The following is a 22,496-nucleotide window of genomic DNA, read 5'->3' as shown; positions in this document are numbered from 1 at the left end:
CCTTTTTGTGTTTCAGCAATGATAGAGACAGAGGAATCACATACAGAAGAATGATTGTATCTGTGCCTTGACTCACCATTTTTATATTTGCTAAACTATAATACAATTCTCTCCTGGCTCATTTAACAAAAGTTATTAAATGTCACCTCAGCTAGAATGAATGTAGGATTTATTTAAATGCATAAATCTCCTAATTTCTTGTTTCCAAGCCTAATTAAGATCCAACTTGTCTGTAAAACTGGAGCATAAAATGCCAAATTATTTTCCAGCATATTCAGCTCTCCTTCCCCAGGTCACTATAAGAAGAAGTTGTAAAGGACACATGTGGGAGTAGACCACCCACTCAGATCAGTTGAGTGTATACATGTATCAACTGAACCCAAAGCTGAACCTCTAGGCCTTCTCTCTGTATTAAGACATCTAAGCCATAAACTCTAATATGGATCTGCTTGATAGTACAAGAGAGAAACTCTCTTCCTTGATAGGCCCATTCCCAGACTCTGATGTTACTATTTCAGTAGGCATCGAGTTTAGGACATCAAAAATAAGACTTTTAAGGATTAATCACTGAATAAAAATGGACTCCTTTTGTCACAACATAAAGGAAGATGAGCCTGAATATACAGGTATTATCTCATGCATTTATACCTGCCAATATTTCACCTCTCCTTCCTTACTCTGAAAAGGGAGTTAAAAAAAAAAAAAACACAACTTTTAATAAGGAGATTCTTTATTCTACTGCCATTACAATAACTTTAAGTCATTGCTTTAGGTGATATCTAGGCCTGTGATAGATGATTATGAATAATTTTATTTGGTGATTGACCCTGGGGGATTTTAAACAGGAAACTACTGAACTGAAAGTTGTTATACTTTTCTGTGAGAGTATGTGTATGTAAAAAAACCTACAGCTGGTACAAGCTTTCACAATTCTACTAGAATCTGGCCAACCTCTGCCACACTGTTTGCAGTGCAACATCACTGAAAGCTAAAACAACGAATGTGAAATTGTACACAAATGACTGTAACAAGTGCTGTTATGAGCCAATCAACTTTTATACCCTAATTATAGTGCAATGTGGAAAAGTACATACATACAGCATTTATTGAATAAATTCACTAGTTGCTTGTGAATTGTCCTAAGAAATAATTTAACATCATACCAGTTAATTTAAAGGATTAGATAGTTTAGGTAGATGAAATTAACTGATCTTACTACCTTCTTGGATTGCATCTGTACACAGAGAAGTCTTGATCAGTGAGGCTCGTTTGTAGAACAACATTAGAAATAGTTTGATATAACATAATATAGCCTTTTAAACAGGACTCTTACCTCCAACCACACCGATACATATATACAGCTCAAGGACACTATTGCAGAAAGAGGATGCAATCATTCCAAAAGAACACAGGATACCCCCTGCTATCATCACAGGCCGGCTACCATACTTATTCACCAAAATGCTGCTTATGGGACCTGTTGGTAGAAGGAAATGCAATTTCACATAAGAGGTAACTCTATCTTGGTATTTACAACATATTGGAATGCTTTCCTCTTCCATCCCAGAAAATGTTAAACTGTTTCTATACCAATCTGTCTTACAAACACTCTGAGTTTGCAGACACAAGACTGAATGTGGATATATTGCCTCCATGACAATATAAATATTGATTAGTTATGGAGATGGATAAAAAGATTAAAGACATAAGACAAGCAAGAGGGATTGTTACAGTTCATGAACAATCAATACCAAGATGGGTCAATGAAAGTTTTGAAAGTGCGGATTGAAGAATTTCAAGTATGAGACAAGTATCAAAACTCCACAGAGCAGGAGGAACCTCCAGGCAAGCAGACTAAAATTACTTAATACTGCAGCATGTCCTGCACCCCTACTTAGAACCACCATAGGCTTAAAAATGTTGTCAAATCAGAACATAAATCTCTGGCCCCTGAGACTTTCTTTCCCTTACATCTTCAACAGTGGAGTGTTAATAAACAGCAAGATAACTATAGACTGTCTGGGAAAATCTAAAATGTGGTTTAGCATAAAAACCTATAAAATCTAAAAATATTGCTCTAGGTCCATTTTTCAGTTTAAACTGCAATTCAGTTTATGGTATAATTACATCCATACTAACCAAACAGCTAGTGTGCAATTTAGCATGACATACATTATATGTTTTTGAACAGCCATGGCTAAAATAGATGGTGTGCTACATATCAAGATTAAGAGGTTGTCAAAGCTCTTTAGGTAAACCTGCATAGCATCTGATTGCACTATATTTGGTCCAAACCATTACAAATAGTCTTACTTTTTGCAATAACGGAAGTTATCCAATTCAAAAAATTTAAAAAATAAAAGCAAAGAACCCAAAAAACCCAACATCATAGAAAGCAATGCATTTCAAACTTAAGACAGAACAGGTACCCAGCACAAAGTGGAATGCCTTGATTTGCATCTGAGATCACTGCAAGTTATTCACTATACTGGTAACAGTTTTAAGTCTCTGTTTTTATTAATATCTAAAGGAATAAATGCCAGAAACTTCATGCAGTGAAAAGCCAAATCCAATGAAATTTAAAAGTGTGCTTTCATAGGCAAAGTTATATTTTAGACTCAATCTTTGAATTACCTTAAATGTATTAGAAAATTATTATTGATAGGCTGAAAATGGTAATTACTATTTGCATATACACAACAGAAATCTTAAAAATATGCCAAATGATCAATTTTTACCTTACTTCCTTACAGAAATAAGCTTCTACAATAGAGTTGCCCTGTGCCTGCCTGTCTTTTCTAATAGCTCATTAATTCAGAGATCAACTTGAAATTAGCTTGAATGGAAAGCAAAGATTTGAGTGATGTTTGGATCTTAGTTTGTATATTCATTAAATAGCTTGAGTCCCAAGGAGTCTTAAGCATAAGTGTATATTGAAGCCAATAGACTTCAATATATACATCCACAGCATGGAAGGGACACCCAAAGAGACAACAGCCCAGGGATTTATTAAAAGACTTTAGAACATGTATGAAGCACTAAAACATTTAACTGACAGCTTATATGATGACATAACTAACATTTCTTTATTTCCATTTGAGGGGAACCACTAGGCAGAACTGTGACAAGCAAGGCTTTCCCCTTTGAGACCATATGAAGAAAGCAGTGAAACATGGAAGAACAAGATTTTTTTTTTAATTTGTGTTTGGAAAATTAGTGGTTGCCTCGTGTCTGAGTTAGAAAGCAAGCCCTTTTGAAATATGTAAACAATAGAAATAATTTCTCTGAGTAAATATAAAAAGACCTTTTTAACTGGAAATCTCTTTTTAACTCAAAGCAAAAAGTTTCATCCCGGTATCAAATAATAGCTATAAGTTTGAAAATAAAAAATCTAAGGCCAGTAAAAAAAATCTAGTTGTCCTTCTTGCTAAACACTGTAACAGTATTCACTTAAGACATATCAAAACAATTATTTTTAATTTTTTAAAAAAATAATTTCCCAGTTCTTCTTACTGTGATGAGATAGAAGGATTTACAAAATTGAAAATGAAAAATTTGTTTAGTATTTGCTAACAGACAGTTCCTTACCAGGAACAGGAAAACTTCATCTCTGCAGATTTTCACTGCAGCAGTTAGGCTGGGACTTTAAGTCACAGCTTTCCAGATAAAAGCATATAATGTCAGCTTCACCTACGAGGCCTAATAGCTGAGCTCAAATATGGATGCATTAATTTAGATAGGTTGTCTGAGCCTGACTCTATACTTTCAAATGACATAAATTTGGAATGTATCATGAATTTAAAAATCCTTTAAATATAATACTCCCTGTGAGCTGTTTTCTTTAAGTTAATGATATGTACTTAGCACCACAGCTCCACTTAATTTGAGGTTTTCTTTATGTATATTCCAGTATTTTAATTTAAAATTTGTACATGTGGGAAACATTAATTGTTGTACAAGGCACAAAGTTAGTTTAAGCTCCCTAAATTATCCAGGACACTCTTCCAATGTGATAAGTAGGTTAAACATTTTATTCTGACATCTGTGCATACACTTTGTTATGGAATCTCATAAAATAATGCATTTTCATACCTTAATATAGATGTTTCTACATAAATTCCAGCTGTTTGCCTGCCATCATATGTTTTATAACCTTGTACAAATTTCACATCACATCTAACATCTACAATTATTTAAGCAATGCTCACATGCCAGCATAGGTCTATATTCCTTGTGTATTATTTCTTTTTAGACAAAGGAAGATTAAGCTGTTTAAATACTATTACACTGACAAAAACTTGCTATACATTAACATATGTTAATGCACTAAAGGACTGCTGGATCTCTGAATCTACTTTCCCAAAGCCTGAAGTAACTGCATAACAGATGTTAAGTGAGGAGACCCATAAGAATATCTACTCTGGTCTCTCCCTTAACACCTGCAAACCATCAGCCACAAAAGACTATATACTCCCTAAACCAAATTTAAGACCATTATCGTAATATACTAACACTCTCACAGCTGTATTTTTGCTTTATATCTTTGTGTTTCAGGCAAAGGACCAGGCTGTGAGACAGCAACTGTAACCAGCACCACTGAAAAGCAGTTTCAGGAAGGGCTGTGCTTTATAAGACAAGAAAAAACAGTCGCTTTTCACATTGTTTGTCATTGTGCCAAGGGAAAAGTGGCAAAAGTTATTTCAGTTGTGTGAGCAGAGATGGGATCATGCAATTTGGAGCTGTTTGTGATGTTTCATACAAAGTCTATAATACTGTGACACCTATGTTCTGTTTCACTGGCTCAAAAGAGCACTTGCACTTGTGCACAGAGAAGTTGTGGATGCTAAGAGTACATTTATATTAGATGTCATGAAGAAAATCTTCCCTGTGAGGCTGGTGAGGTGCTGGAAAGGGTTGCCTAAAGAAGCTGTGGCTGTCCCACCCCCATAAGTGTTCTAGGCCAGGCTGGATGTGGCTCTGAAAAATCTGGTCTAGTGGCAAGTGTTCTGTCCATGGCAGGGGGGTTGGAACTAAATCATACCATCAGTCATAGATTGGCCTGGGTTGGAAGGGACTTTAAGGTCATCTAGTTTCAAACCCTTTAAGATCATTTGCAAAAAGTCTCTCTCCATCCTTCTTGGAGGCTCCCTTCAGGTAGTGGAAGGCCACAACCCTCTCTTTTCCAGGCTGAACAATCCCAATTCTCTCAATCTTTCCTCACAGGAGGGATGCTCTATCCCTCTAATTATCTTGGTGGCCTCTGGACTTGATCTAACAGGTCAGTGTTCTTCCTGTGCTGAGGGTCTCACAGAGGGATGCACCACTGCAGCTTGTAGAATATAAGGGCAGTATAGAGCAGAGCAGAGAGGAATCCCCTCCCTGGCCCTGCTGCCCACGCTGCTTTGGATGCAGCCCAGGACACGTTTGGCTCTCTGTGCTGAGAGTGCCCATGGCTGGATCATGTCCAGCCTCTCCTCCCCCAGCACCCCCGAGTCCTTGTCAGCAGGGCTGCCCTCGATCTGTTCATCCCCAGCCTGTGCTGACACCAGGGTTTGCCCCAATCCAGCAACACCTCACACTTGGTCTTGTCAAACCCCATGAGATTCCCATGGGCCTACTGCTCAGCCCTGTCCAGGTCCCTCTGGCTGGTCTTGTGCTTCAGGTGCGTCAACTGCACCATTCAGCTCAGTGTCATCTTCAAATGTGCAGAAGGAGCACTCGATCCCTTCATCCCTGTCATTAATGAAAATATTAAATATTATAATTTATTATAATAATAAATAAAGTGCCAGTGCAGACCCCTGAGAGACACCATGTGTCACAAATGTCCATCAGGACTCTGAGACATTGACCACTACCCTCTGGATGTGGCTGTCCGACCAATTTGGACTCTTATCCAGCTAAGAGTCCACTCATCAAGTCCATCTCTCTCCACTTTAGAGACAAGGATGTGGGGGATTGGGCCAAAGGATTTACAGAAATCCAGTGAGATGACATCTGTAAACCTTCCCCTGACCACTGATATAGTCACTCCATCACAGAAGGTTGGTCAGGCAGGGCCTGCCATTCGTGCAGCTGTGCTGGCTGTCCTGAATCACCTCCCTGTTCTCCACCTGCCTTAGCATAGCTTCTAGGAGGAGCTCTTCCATTAGTCCTAGTTTGATTTCTCACTGCTGTAATACAGTGATATAACTAGAGATCACCCTGTAATTTCTCTTGCATACTGTCAGTGCATTCATGCTTTTTGTTTTGCTACCTCCATTAATTTTAGTATGGAACTAGATATAATCTTTCCTGATAAAAAGGTAATTTTTTTAACATATACTGGCAATGTCATTACAGTGTTCATAGTGCCATCAACCCAAAGCAACATGAAATGACTCAGTCTGAACAATAAGATATTTATTTAAATGAAGTGAATTTATGAAAGAAGTTGAAAATAAATGTAGTAATATTTCAAATTGCACTAATGCTACATTGTAGATTGCATCCTGTCAAGTGGTTTAAACACATTTTCAGCCATCTGCTCTGCAGAGTCAATGCAGCTGTCTTTCCAGTCAAGGTTTATCTTTTATTTCTGTTTACTACAAGGCTGGAAAAGCCCAAGGAGCTACAAGAATTAATATAAGTATAAACTATTTGCTAAGATCAGTCCAACATTTTCTTAAAAAAAAAAAAAGAAAAATTAAATAATATTTATAAATTTTATAATATTTAATATGAAATATTAAATAATATGAGTTTTCTTTCCATTAAAGAAAACTCATACGATCACATAGGCTTTAAGCAAGTTCTTAGTAGTGCTAATGGAATTCTATCTCTGGTATTCAGAGGAAAAGCAACTCAAAATGCTTAAAACCTGTTCATTAACTTGGAAAATACTTTCAAAATGTGCTGTTTTTCTCAAGTAGGACTAAGACAAAATACTATGCATTCTGTGACAGTTTAATCTCTCATTAAAAAGCTTTTGGCTAAATTTTTTTAGTACTCTTGGACAGGCTTTAGAAAGAAAAAAAAATAAAAATATTAAAAAGTCATGCAACTATTTTTCCATTATTTTTTATATTTGTATTCTTTATCATGTTTCTGGGAATGGTAACCTGCATTTCTGACATTTCCCATGTGTTTGTGTAACAGCAGACAAGTAAATTAGCTCAAGAATCTTTGTAAAGTTTCCTCTGTAGCTCCTCTGTAAATTTGGTAGCATTTTTTTTTTCCATTTCATATAACATTTACAACTGGCTGCACTGATTCCATAAACCTAGATAACACAGTAGCCTTGACAGAAAGCAATGAGAAAAAATGTTCTTGCAGTAAATACCACCAAACAGAAATGTGTAACATCGAGTTAGGGTTGTTAGACTATGAGTTAGGAGAGCTCAGCACCTAAAAGCCCAACCTGCCAGGAAGGACGCAGTCAGCTGCTCAACCATCCATCACAGTTTGCTCTCCACTTCCCCTGCTCTTAACTACATTTCCTCAGTGTCATTACTCTGAATGCTCACATTCTTAGTGGTGTCCTGAAGGAGCTTTGTATTCTATCAAACTTTTATCTTTCGATCTCTAATGAACATTAATTTGACCTTCATCTATTCCTTGGAGGTTTATAAGGAATGCAGTATTTGTGTGTGTGGTAACATGTAGGAGCCTGACTGATGGAAGAGTGCTCAGCTCTGGCTTCTTCCTCACGGTTCCTCCTCCCAAAAAGGTTACACCTGCAAGTTTTGAAGCGAAGTGCTGAATTCAGAAAAACATATGTCTGACTGCAAATATAAGCTGCCTTTTCATGAAATATTCAGGAGAAACAAAACAAGTGATCAGTGGTGCTGGAACTTGCTCTAAATGTATTGCTTTTATGGAGGAATCACTTGATCTGCTTTGGTATTTGTGCTTTTCTAGCGATACATCAGAGACATGAATCAAGGGCTTTACATATTTTGATTAAAGCTCTTGTTTGGCTTGAAGGTTTTTTTCTTGTTTGTTAGGGCGCAAACGTGTATGGAGTTATGGACCATGTAATTTAGAAAATGTCTTCAAGTTAGCAAATTGCCCTATATCTATGAATTTTAAAAAGCTGGAATAATGCCCAGTTTTTAATCAAGGAATAGCCATGCTGATTATTATTTACATGGATACGTATCAATGCTTTATATTAATTACGTTTTGCATGCTCTGCTGCAGATTTTTTTTTATGAAAGGCTAAAACACTTGATCACAATGCAGAAGACTTTAAGATAAATTATTTATTTTGAAATTATTGCTTTTGAAAAGACATTTCTTTTAAAATGAGCAATATGAAACTTCATCATATTTAATAGGAAATTAGTGCAATTCTATGAGCTACTGAACACTTAGCAGATTTCAGAAACATATATGATCACTGGCTAAAAAAGCTCTGGCCCAAAATTAACTGCCCAAATTTCACATTGACATCTTCATTATGAAAAGAAATAAGATGCAGAAAAAATATTTCAGCATTTTCTAAAAGTTTCCTTATATTTGGTTTGCTGTTATGTTCAGTATCACATAGTAGAGTGAAGCCCATGCATAGATATTTTCAAAAACTAGTCTTTAAACTTAGAAAAAGCTAGAAAACAATAAAGAAGAAAGGAGGGAACAAGCTAACGATGAGATGGAACACAAGCACCTATAAGAGTTGTATTTAAACAGAGCCCCTGTAACACCTGTAAAGCACATATTTTTCCAACAACAGTCTGCATGCCTCTGTAAAGGGAAATAGCATCAGTGCATGATGTATGCATTGCAATGAATCTTCTCAGAAAAACGCTAATTTCTTCAGAGAAAACCAAAGCAACCAGCTTGTAACTTAAGCATGCAGTGTATCAACATGAACACTAGAAAATTCATTGGCAAATAATGAGGTACTGGGAAAAAATTAATGAAAGTTTTCTGCAGAAGAAAAGACAATGAATTTTAAAGCTAAGTATTTAACAGAAGTTAAGTATTCAGGATGTCACAGGCTTGCATGAATCTAAATTTAAAACAGCTTTTCTGAGTCAAAAAATGTGTTGGGAATTTCACATAAATAATATTACTGTTAAATGCACAATGAACCTGTGCCATTAAAAGCTACTTGTTCTTCAAATGAAAAACCAAACAAGGACTTTTTCACTATTCTTCCCTGGAAATACAGTAAAGATAATAATTCTAATATATAAATATCCATAAATGTATATTACATGTAATGTATATAAATAGTATACACTATACAGTGTAATAATAAATTAAATTTCCATTTCTTTCAGGGATTCATTTGGAATTTCATGAGACAAATGTTCTTATGAAAATGTGTAGTGGGTTTTTTTTTAAAAGGCATCATCTTTGGAGTGTTATCCTTCTGTCTCTGTAGTTGGCTAAAATGACAGGCTAAGTTCAATTTGGTAATATCTGTGTTTGAGCACATGAACTTAAAGTACCCCATTTCTGATTATTTAAAATAAATCCTAATAGGTCTACTTTGAGGGAACAAAGGGAAATTAGTACTACTTAGAAACTAGAGTTTTATTTATGGCTAACCAGTATTTCTATCTAATAGTTTTTCAGTCTCAAAAATAATCTTATTAAAAAACTGCTATTCCCAGACATGGAGACTACATACTCACAGAAACACAAAACAAAAAACCCCAGTGCTTTCCCTCATCTGATTGATGAACTCAATGATAAAAATGAGTTATTTTTTTCCAGGAGTACTAGAAGGTATTTATCCTATTTATAGGTATTTTTCACCTGAAACATTCTGAACTCACTCTTTCACTTTCAAAGAAATCAAAAATTTCTAATTGAAGACTCAGTGTTTAGTACTCTGTGCCTTTCCAAAGCAGGTTACAATTTTTAGCTATCAAACTTTTCTTTATAGCTTGCTAACTGTGAACCAGATTGCCAAACAAGTTCTGTGTATTCTGCTATTTCAAAGGGGGGGGGGGGCGATTATCTGTACATATAAAACTAAAAAAAAAAAAAAAAAAAGACAGAGGTTACACTATAACACTGTAAAAATTAGAATTATAGCAACTTGAAAGTAAGAGATATGCGGTTAATCTAAGAGATAACTGTTGGGAACTAAAAATGAGCCAACCCACCCCCACCCCCAATAAAGGAAAAAAAAAAACAAACTGAAGAGTTCATGCAAATATTTATTTTATTTCTTCATAGAAATTTTTCCGAAACCATGTTATTGGATAGTTACAAAGGCTTTCCTTTTTTTCTTTCTTTCTTCCATCCTCTTTGAGGAATGGCTGCCTTTTCTAAAATCCTGTGTGTATGCACATGTGAACACAATAATTGTAAATGCTCGTTACCCTCCACTTTCTATTTATTATTCCCTATTATCATTCATTATTTTTATAACCATTAAAACATCCCTGGCTACTTTTCCTGGAAGCAGAATAATACCTTGTCAATTCTGCCTAGCAGAATTTTAGAGAGCAAAAAGTCATAACAAATACAATAGCCCAGGCTATTGAGTAGTTCTTAGGAATGTATTCTCTCCAACTCAAACCAATAATTTTTTTAGATAATGCATTTACACTGAAAAATCCAGCAAACTTCAGTTAAGATTAATATTGTCATTTAGATTTCTCTGTCTTCTATAAATTGCCCATCATATTAAAGTTTATACAATATCCCATTTCCATCCTTCACCCCATCCTACAGTTTATTTGTTTTCTTCCAGAATAATATTATAACTAACTGAACTTAGAAATTATTCCTTATATACTGTTGCAGGCAATAATATGTAATTTCAGAGAAAGCACAAGACACTTGCTTCCTCTCAGTTGCTCCTTTATCATATTCCTTTCTGTTCTTAGTTTTGAACTGTATAATTAAACTTCAAATTGAAAATACTGCATCTATTACCTATGATGTTTCTGTGGACCTCTTTCTGTGAATTATGGATCATAAGTGGATCGTTAAATCGCATCTACATACTTAGAATAAATGTGATGAGAAGTATAAATCTGGATGTACGTATTTATAACTTGGAAGTGTCCAGAGAAGTCATTGTATTTATGTCTTTGTCAAGAACATTGTAAGAATATTTCCAAATGCACTTAACACATCAGTATCATCAGGCTTAAACTCTATTTTATAGAATAAAAAACCCTAAAGCATTATTTTATCATTTTAATTACATTTTTAAATTATGATTTTTACTAATATCCAGTAAAATGCATATACTGTCTTTCAGTGCTAACATTTAAAAGTCTAAGTGTATCAATTTCCCAAACTCCTTTACAAACCTTAAGTTAGATAATTTCTAAATAATTTGATACTAAAATAAAATATTATATTTATTAATATTATAAATATTTAATAATTTGTAGTTCCCAATATGCTGAGAGAATGAGAACAGGGAGGGAAAAGGGAAAAGGGAAGAATGTGGGGAAGAAAAAGGACAAAAGAAACAGAAGAGGTATCTTTAAAATAGATGTGTTTTAACGATACCGTATAAAATGGGAACTAAGCATTCTCATTAGTTTTTGACACCTGTTTAGAGTGTAAGTACAGACAGTGGTAGTGTATTAATGGGATCATACTAGACACAGAATTTGCATTTTTCACACTATTCAATTCAGTTGCCAGTTAAAACTGGGACTCTTTGTGGAGCTTCATTTGCTTTGGTTTTTTCCCTATTTTCAGACAAGTGAAAAAATAGCACATGCTTATATAAAGAAAAATCTGTTAAATTAAAGAACGATATGCAGAGTAAACACTGACTATTTGTCTTCCTAGTCAAAAAGACAAAAAGCAATATAAACTGTTAAATTCCTAGAAACATGAAGAAAAAAAAATCAGAATTAGAGTAATGAACAGCAAAAAGTTATCAAAATAACTTGATCAAAAACAATATCAAAGTTTATGTGATGTTTTCCATTTTTTCAATGCATTTTCATTTCAACTGTACTCAAATTAGTAGCCTTTATTAAACCCTAAAAGAAGTGGAAATTTTGAGGACAACTCAGTCAACATATACAAAATTCTGAACGTGTCCCAACCCAACTATTCTATGAGCCTATGATTTTCAATTTGCTTAAATTTAAGACAACACATATTGAACTGCTTTCTAAAAATAATATTCAGTAAAAAATTTACTGAATAATCAATAATTTAAGAGTGGTTTCTAAAATCTTCTCTCGTCATTTTATTTTCCTTGCATCTCTCTAGCCTTTTAGGACAAATGCATGTCTCAGAATAACTCTATCCAATGAAATTGACAGAGAAATCAGATACATTTTTTAAATCTTTACATCTGAGTAGATGTCAGTTTATCTTTGCATATTCCCATACCCACCTCACATATGTTTTCTCATCAGAGCTGAGTTTGCCATTGAACTGTCACTTTTAGATTTCCATCTGCTTTAGAAAAAGCTTTACTTGATGCAGTTTCAAATTTTTTAATTGTTCTCTGTAGAGACTCACATGCCATTTACTTTATGGACTCAATCAAAATTGGCATAAATGATGACCAAGTTAGGAGTGAAAGAGTCATGAAAAATTAATAGAAAATGCCTGGGATTTGGACAGTGGAAAAGAAATATATTATGAGGGAGTTGGACAAAGGCTGTTATGGCATTTGCATTTTGGCTGGGCTAGAGAGGAAACAATGTTCATAACATTCTCTAGACAGTCTACATAGTCCTTTCCCTTGTAGCAGCAGAGTATGCACCTCCATAGACAAGATTTTCTGAATGTGTGTGGGTAGGAAATTCTAGATTGGGTCTGCTTACATGAACAAGGAATATTTGAACTCTACTTCAAAAAACAACATGAAGGGGCTTGATGATCTAGTCTCATCTTACACTTGAAGATAGTATTTGTGTGGCTTTTGAACAAGGCAGGGTTTTTTACCTGCTGTGAAGAAATAAAACAACCTGCCACAGGCAGAAATCTTATTCTCCATCTAGTAATATGAAGCAGCTTCCTTCTAATGACTGCGATGCATCATAAATTCAAAATAAATTAGTGCCCATTAAAACACAGGCTTTTCATTATTCGTATTACAGATACTGCCTAAGCATCATGCATTTCTGGAGCCACCTTTCCACTAAAGAATTATCTTGACATTCTTCAGCAAGAACATATTAAAATAATCCAATGAAATATATCTACTTCTGCAAAGATTTACCATGTGTGCCAGTGAGGAGAATATTACTGAGGTTTACTGAGGAAAGTAATATTTTCTTCCTACAGGAGTAACTATGTTTCTTTTAGTAAGTTTTAATACATCTTACTGGAAAGAAATTGGTCAGAACTTTGACTGATCTAGGAAATGTGTATATCTGAACACCTTGTCAGGTAATTTTTTATAACATCAGGTGAAATAATCTGGAAGAAATTCCATAATACAAATTTGTTCTTGTCTTAACCCCATTTGCCACTTCAGTTCTGGTTCTCTGAGCATAGGGTCAAGTGCTTTGCACTCAGCTTACTGTTTACATTTGAGTAAGTAAATATTAAGAGCTTCTAAATCACAATGGCAAATGTAACCTTGCACACTCTTTCCACAGGTATAAACTATGGTGCTGTGTAAAAGACAAGGGAATCATTCCCACATATATTATCTGGCATGCTAGTTGATTTTTAAGGAACAATTAAAACAGAAAATTTAAAAAAGCATTGCATGGACCAACTTTATGCTTTAACATCAATTTTATTCCCAAGCTGAAATAAAAATTTCAAACCTCAAAATTTTCAGTTAAACTAAAACTCTTCAAAAAACTCACTCTGAAATATCTTTAGTGTGTTCTGACATAGAAATAAATAAATTAATAATATAAATGTGTAGCAATACCAGTAACTAATTCTTCCTCTTAGCTCAAAATAATTACAAACATTTTTTCCAAGGTTATTAGGTATCATATTGCATATCATCACCAAACAGTCTTAAGGAAACTCGCAACTCTACAGTTTCTTATTTTAGTACATGCCCAAAGGGGTGTTTATTACTGCATACACAGTCACCTAACACACACTGAACCTCTCTCTGAGATGAACTGCCACATCTCATTCCATGAGGTGTAGTGCTCCGAGTGATTGTCCATGTAAGGGGGCATGAGCCCCTTAGAATCATCTCCAATATTGACTATGTTTTTTCCCATGTGAGAATCATACAATTTCAGGTCATTACCTGGAAATATTTTGTTACAGAATCTGTTGCTTCAATGAATAATTCTTACAGTGCCTGATTCTTGACTTATCAGAGAACTTTGCAGCACTGGAGCTCTATGGAATCCAATAGATTAAAACTGAAGTTAGGAGATTTATACTTAAGGTCAAATTGTACTGTGTCCTTAGATTTTTGTTTTCTGTTTATGAAGAAGAGATAAAGTTACTAACAAATAAGCTAGGAGTTTTATCCAATGATTACTTCAATAAAGTGAATAGCACCAGCTTTGCTCAAATCCTGTAAATCTTCAAAGCTAGTATTCTATATTTTATTTATATTTTATTTGGGGAAAAATATATGAATCATTTATGGATCATGTCTTCTTAAGGTGAATATAAATAAAAATGAAATTTTAATGAATGCTTCTGGAATCATATAAGTCATTGAAGGTACACTGTCAAGAAATCTTGATGTTGCAAACACACCTAAGGATGAACATATTTGCATAAATATATAAACCTGTTTATATACTGACTTTAGGTAGGTGGGAAAAAAAATTAACTTTGAACTTTATGAGATCACTAAGGTATTTTAAATGAAGGATTTCTTGCAGGATAAGTACCAATGCCCATATGTGGAATGGAGTTTCAGGCAGGTATTTTAAATGTCTCTGATAAGAGAGTAACATCATCAGTCAAGATGTTCCTTCTCTCTAGCTTTAAACCCTTAAGTTCCTTAATCAAATATTTAATGGTAACTGTTCTGAAATCCTGGTTTCTTATGGATTGTATAGTTCCTCTAAAGACAGTCTTTAAGTTAAATATTGAGAAGTAAAACCTCCTGCACTTTTGCAACTATTCTGAGGAGGCAAGTAATAGCAGACTCATGCACTTTATTACATACACTTAAAGTTTGGCAATGCCACAATATGGAGAGATTAATATTGCAAGTTGGGTACATGCCAATAATTCAAATAATTTAGACCAGCATTGCTCTAGAAGTTTTTCTGAGTGAAATTTTACTTCCAAAGACATAAGATTACTCCACCTTCTAGTGAAGGCCAATAGGACATCTGCTGCCTTCTCTTGTGCCAGTCCAATCTTGAAAGCTGGTGCAGAGTTATTGGGAAATCCTGCAAATCTGGAAGCAATATATATGGAACAGAGAAGCTCATCCTTTTAAAATAACTAAAAATTTCAGTCAGGTGAATTCTGTTCCAGGAAGAGCAAAGGATTCCTCCATAGGAGAGCAGTATGAGTAAGGTTTGCAGCATGACAAAGTTGGTGCTGCCAGCTGATACTGATAAGAAAAGTGTTTGGGGATCTTGTTACGAAGAGACTGAACTGTATTTAACTTATAAATCACTCACAGAACATAAGAAAACATAACAGATCCACAGATTTCTATCAGCTTATAATCAACTACCGAAGAATGTAAACCTAGCCAATTATTAAACAAGACAGTTGTGTTTTTTTTCTTATCTGGTTATGGAAGAAAGGGAATTACGGGTATGAGGAAAGTCATTGCAAAGTTAAGAGAAGATTTACAAGCTCAAAGGTACTGTTAAAATTATTAGGTATTTTTAATAGCATTAAAACTAATGCAACTGAGTCAGTGTCACTGGAACTTAGGAGAATTGTAACCCATTCAATATACAAGATGATTAAAGAAGAAAACCAAACCTTAACCACAACAAGCTTAAAACCCCTAACAATGGGTGTGTATTTCTAATAAGAATGTTCTTAGATTTCAAGATCTCTAGGTAGCAAAATATAATGTATTATATAAAATATAATGCAAAATATAATGTAGGTCAACAATCATGTAGAGTGGCATCAACTCAGATTTGTGCAAAATTTTAACTTTACCTCTAGATTCTTTTAGCACTCAAAACCAAAGAAGTCTTTATATTTGATGTGTTTCAGATATTTAGCTTCAGAAGGAGTGAATTAGAAATTCCCACCTTTATTGACTGACAACAGAAGATGTTTAGACAACTGGTCAGATGTAGGTGCCTATGCTGAGGAAGACTAAACACATGAATCCTGCTCATATTATCTCCAGCTACTATTGCTAAAAAGCTGTAAGAATACCATTCCTTTCTTCAAAGTTTTCTATAAGTTAAAACTCTTAATGGTACGTGTTTCAAAGCATTAAACATAGAAAACCAAATGGGCACACATTCCCATCATCAGTGAGAAACTGTTAAAAGGCATGTTTGAACTATATGAGAAAATCAACATCTTTTTTCACAATAGAGTTACTGTTTTAATCACATTCTTTCATTTGGATGTCATGTCATATTAGATATTCCCCCAAACAAAAATGAGGTAGAACTGCAATGCAAATACTTAACTGTTTCTTGACAATGAAAAAATACCTGTCAAAATCTGTGGAAAAGAAAGCTTAGATTTTCTTTGGTTTGTATGCACCAACAAACATGCATTACCTACTAAAGATGCATTTGTTTGTATTCTTGGATGTACAGAATCTCCATAGAATACCACTATTAGATGAAAAGTTTCTGACTCCTAAAAAACTCTTCATATGTTTTATGCATTTAAATACGTGTTCCACGTGGTCTTTGCAAAAACCTTCAAAATTAAATCAATTTAAAGAGTATCTAATATAATCATAAAAAACATTCTAAACCATAATTTTTTATATTTCTGCTGTTCCTCTGGTGTCACCATAAACTTTTCACTAAGTCCCTGGCACACTCACCTCTGCTAATGACTGCAGAACTACATATCTTTATGAATCACAGTATTTCTCTGCTGTTGCCATTTGATACTGGCTTAGAATATCTTCTAAACATATCAGTACAACTCTGTTTTCCTTGAACATACTCTCCAAAATAAACAAGGGAATAGTTCTTAGACATTCCAAAACAATGAACCAGTAAAATTCTATAATAAGTTCTTTGTAAAGTGCTGGGTTTATTCTTTCATTTGAACTGCTGGGTGACTACAATGGTATACACAGACTTTTCCTTCCCCACAGTTCTTCTCTGGTATCTGCATAAATGTCTCATGATTCCCAGTTGCTCTAGACCATTGTTTCCTTACCTTTGAATTACCCAACACACATCACGAACACAGCCATTGCATGCTCCACTGAAAAACTATATGGGAACTAATCCAACATTTGCAGTACTCACAAAATAAGCATTCTTTCCTCAAATTTTAGAAGCTCAATGAACATATCAAAGGCCCCAGTTTTTCCCTTGGTACCTCTCTTAAACAAACGCAAAGTTTAAGCCCCTTAGAAAATGATGCATGTTATTTATTATTAGACTTTGACCTATCAATTGAAACTAGTGAAAAATCAAAAAAAGCATCATTTTTGCAGATAAAAAAGCTGTCAATATTGTTTTACTTCTTGAAATCCCTGTCTATAAAAGCAATTAAGATCAAGACAAATACAAAGTCTTACAAAGGGAAAGAGTTATTAATTAATGTTCATTATGTAATCCACATTGCCTACTTGTATGTAAATGAGTCCTCTTCTAGTAAAAGACTCAACTGAATTAAATTTAAGTTACCACAAATATTTCTATAGAATCATGGAATCGTTAAGGTTGGAAAAGACCTCTAACACCATCAAGCATAATCATTAACCCAGCAATGCCATTCTCACCTCTAAAGCATGCCCCAGGCGATTGTATATATGAAATCATGACCAACACCCTATGGCTGGAACATCAAAAGAGGTTCATAGAAACACAGTGGGAACACTCTATCATGTAATGTCTTTCTGACAATTACTCAAAATTAAAACAAGCATACAATAAATGACAAAAAACTCCTTATTTCTCTCAGTGGAAGCATGTCCTTAGCTTTGAGACTGGCTTCCTAAGTGTATCCAGATCCCAGCAAAACCCTTTTTTTCATGAAAACTTGACAAAATTTCATGAAAACAGTGCCAAAAGGCACTGAATATTTAGCAATTAGATCTTATCTGTTCAGCAAAATGTAACAAGTTGCAAAGCGAAAAACCATCTTGTCCCTGTACATAAGGTGACAAACCTGTTTGAAAAGAAAATGTATAAAACTATCTAAAACAGATATGGTTTTTTTCACCTGTCTTCCCTTGGCCATTTTAGAGTGTTTTCTAAACATTTAGGAAGGCATCTCTGTTTAAAACATGCATTGCTTCTGCAGAACACTATCCTACAACATCCAGTTTTACTAAAACTCAAAGCTTTCCAAAGAATACAAGATCTGGCTGTATTACCCTTCACATGCTTTAGCATTCAGGTCTTGTTTTTTGAGAACTGAACTGATGTATATTTATAATATTTTGTTACTCTTATCTCCATTTGCTAGTAAGAGTCAAAATGCTCTGTTCTTGTGAAACCTCATTATGGCTCCTTTTCCTTTATCTGTGAGTCTCAAATTAACTTGACATAAATGTTTCTCATATATCTCAGGCTAAATGTGAAGTATTCCCTTATGCCCATGAGGAACTCAGAAAGTTAGTAAGTTCTGCTTTCAAGGGCACTCTAAATGAGGTTATTAAAATGCAATACTTTGCATATTCTGATGGGGAAAAACACTTGCCCCTGACAACAAAGGAGATAGGTCAATTCAAGAAAGCTTCTCAATCTCCATATTGATGGTCACTGCATTCCTTGTGCCAGTATTCGTAAAACCAAAATTAGAAAATGTTATCAGGGAGGAAGAAAAGTGTAGGAACTCAGGTCCTGCCCAAAAGTAAAAATCCATAACCATCTGTTGTTTGTGTTACATGGATTTCACAACTGTCATTTCCACTGTGCATGCCATTTCATCTTCACAGCAATATCACCAAAACACCCACTGAGATAAAATCACAAATATTTTGAACATACCATATGATACGTTATTTTCCAAAATAATATTAGACAAAGTCAGAATGAGGACTTGTCTATAGGTTACTTTTGTGCTGTCACATGAAAAATCCTTCAAGGGTTTGCTACTGTTTGGAAACACTTGACTTCAGACTTGAATAACTTATGCAATACTGAAGAGAAAGGAAGTTATTAATTGCTACATTTTTAAGAATAAGTGTGTTTTGAAAAATTATAATGGTCACTCCATACACTTATCTAGCATCTTTCTTCAAAAGCAGTCTAAAGATGCATTTTCAACTTTTTACTCAGAAACATTATCCAGAATTTAAATGAAACATTTATGTTTTCTGAACTTCAGACCAGCAAGACTGTCTCACATTTCACAGCTGGGTATGGCTTGAAGGATTTATCAGCTCTCAAGCCAATCTTCATAGTCCAATGTTACACACAAAAAGTTCTTTTGGAGAAAAAAACAAACAATCAAACGAAAGAAAGAAAAACTGCAAACTGAAACTGCACTTGGAAAAATGACAGAAAAACAGTTAAGGACCAGCGAGTGAACAAACTGCTTTTTCCCTGAGGAAATCTAAAGCTCAAGGTCAGCTCTGCCTGATATCACCAGACCTGTCACATGGCTTTCATAGCTGCCACTATGGGTCCTATCAAAACCACATTGAAAGCAATGAAAACATTTTTACTGGAAACAGATCGAACTCTGATAAGAAGCTCCTTAATCACCTTTGGCTGATAACGCCACACAAAGTGAGAGGTAAAGTTTTGAAAAAAGAGAAGAATGAACTAAAAGAACTTGAGGTCAAAAGTATTTGACCTTTTTCTTTAATTCCTTAATTTCTCTGTGTGTTGGAGCGGAAATATGACTCTGTAAGTCTATGGATACATACATATTTAATATACATAAGAATACATACATGCACATGCATTTTAGATACATATCCGTTCATACACATACAGGAATGCAGATTGTGCTGTCAGGATAACTCAACTAATTCCATTTATCCCAGCTTCTGTCCTCCAGTAACAAAAGTCTGGTGGTCCCAATCTCAGTCCCTTGGGTGTAGGAATCCATCACACACCCATCACCCTTAATTTAATGCAATTGACAGTCTCTGCTCAGGAGAGGCAGAAGAAGGAGTTACCATGGAGACTGAACGACTGCCCTTCTCCAGAGGATGCTTTTATCAAGCATGGCCTGAACGGTAGAGGCTGTGCAATACTTGTAAGCCTAATCACATCACTGGATCTTGCTTTTTGGGATGCCTTTTTAGTAAACTCTAACAAACATCAAAATGTTGGGGGTTGGGGGTGGGGGAAGAAGGAAGAGAGAGCTTAAGAAAACAAACAAACCAACCCCCTAAAACACAACAGAAAACAGTATGAAACTGCATATTGTGCCAGATTGAGAGAAAATATTATTTTCATATTGATTTGATTTATCAGATTTGTCACCTCTGCCTGGTGCTTTCCTAACAGGGTGAATGCTGTGCTTGACCTATTTGCTGGAATTAACCAAGACTGCAGGAGACCATATGGATTGCCAGATGGTCTGCTATAATTTAATGCCATTTATTCTAAGTATGAAGTAAGTGATAAATATAATTAACATTCTTTTAGCTCCTTACTGGAGTTTTTTTCTGAAGCATTGAAAGGTAAGTTAATACCTTGTTGCTGAAACACAGATGCCAGCTAATTACTGCAAGAGGCTGCAGCCTCCAAAGCAAAAAGTATCTGCACAGAGTCTAACTTATTCAGTGACCCCACTGAGATGATTAATAGGTTGAATGCCAAGCTGTAATGAGGATGACAGATCTTAGATGTTTTCAGGTTACCTTCATTAGTAGCATGATGAACAGCGTTCATCGCAGGTGCACGTATCACACTTCACAGTAAACAAACACACCTTGTACTTGTGGCCTGAACGTGTAGTTCACGTTACAGCACATCAAATGTGAAGGAAGAATCAAACCACCTTCAGACAGTAAAAACAATGAAGTGATTTCCTTCAGAAATGTTTTTCCGGATTGCTATTTCATATTCTGCCAGTGATTGTCTAAATGGCCTAGTTTTTAGGAAGTGGTCCTAGAGAAGCTTTGGCTTCAAAGAGTGTTTACATCAGGCAGGGTCGTCATTCTCAGCATTTTAAAACCACGAGCCTGTAACAAGATATCTAAACAATGCTGCTTACTGTTCCTGTGCTGATAATCTTTGTAGTAAATGAGGTAGGTATTAGCAGAATGAATAGCAAACAATTTTGTAGTTTTTAATGTCAATATACAAGTGCAGTTAGTAACTGGTAATCAGAACAGTCACAGAAGAATTAGAGAAAAGGCAGAAATACTGAATCTTTTGTATTTAATAGGAAAAGTTGTGCACATTGAACCTCACAGATAAAAATGACCACAGCGAAATGTCCTGAGATTTACATGTGCACTGTTAATAAAACCTGGTGAACTTTGACCTGACAGAAATGTCATAAATGAAATGCTATGCAGAGAACACAACATAGCAGCACCTGCACTATGGAGCAAACCTGCTTTACATTGTTAAAGGAGCTCAGGGTCAGCAAGTCACAGCATACAGAAAGCCGAAAAAAAATCCAGCTTTTCAATACCTGTGTTCTTCCCATGCAGATGGGAAGATGGGTTCAGCACTTGTTCAGAGGCTTCCACAGTTACACATGTACACTCCACAGTGCAAGTGCTGATGCACCCTTAGGAAAGTGCTACTTTAGTGGAGGACTTGAATGTGATGAAACATACCCTCTTTCACTCCACTCTTGATTGCTTCAAGTTATTTCTTCACCTGGTGAATTTTGGTGAATTCACTTGACTATTGTTGCTGGTCCTATAAAATCCTTTCTATTTCTCCACCAGCATGTGAGTAACTTACAATTTTCTATTAGTATATGAATAAAAATAGTATCAAAAATCTGAATAGCATACTTCTATTGATATTGATACCATTTATCAAGACATTTTCATAAGGTCTCTGTGACTGACAGAATTTGAAAAAAGATCCATTTTTCCATCCTATCAACTGAGGTGCAAAAGCTAATACTATATGATTGTACTCAGATGGGGAAAAAGAGGTAGCTGGAGAGAGCAATCTAGATAGCCTGATCCTCTTTGTAGGCATGCTCCTTACTTCCCTGACTGCTACGTAAGGTAGAGTCATTCATGTGTCAGAGCTTAGGGGACTGAAATAAAAGATAAGAAACCTACCATGCTGGAAATGAGACTTCATTCACCCTTCAATAGATCATTTGTTGGATCTGACAACACTGTACCTTAATATTACACAGAGACTACTTCTGAAAAATACTGGAGTGACACTCTTCAGTGATTAAAGAGTTTCAGTATCAGTATGCTATCAGCACAATGTCTTCAGTCTCTATGTCCATACATTCACACATATGTACATATACATAAACACACATTTGTAAATGTACACATTTAATTGCTCCATCAGTGCAAATAGTCAGATGCTCCAGGTGGTTACCTCTTAACATTAAAAGAA

General features: G+C 35.1%; 1 protein-coding gene across 3 annotated transcripts in view; it reads right to left on the bottom strand.

The window, feature by feature from the left end:
- SLC16A7 (solute carrier family 16 member 7) overlaps positions 1 to 22,496 on the bottom strand; it is an 80,840-nt gene that overhangs the window by 10,731 nt on the left and 47,613 nt on the right. For all 3 annotated transcript variants that reach the window (XM_068190079.1, XM_068190077.1, XM_068190078.1), the window contains one exon: positions 1,334 to 1,477. In XM_068190079.1, the coding sequence (XP_068046180.1) occupies positions 1,334 to 1,477 (144 nt within the window). The remainder of the gene's footprint in view (positions 1 to 1,333; positions 1,478 to 22,496) is intronic.

This window comes from Anomalospiza imberbis, chromosome 5 (genome assembly GCF_031753505.1).
Source record: "Anomalospiza imberbis isolate Cuckoo-Finch-1a 21T00152 chromosome 5, ASM3175350v1, whole genome shotgun sequence".
NCBI lineage: Eukaryota > Metazoa > Chordata > Aves > Passeriformes > Viduidae > Anomalospiza > Anomalospiza imberbis.
The sequence above is the reverse complement of the archived record's forward strand: the minus strand, read 5'-3'. Positions and strand labels throughout refer to the sequence as shown.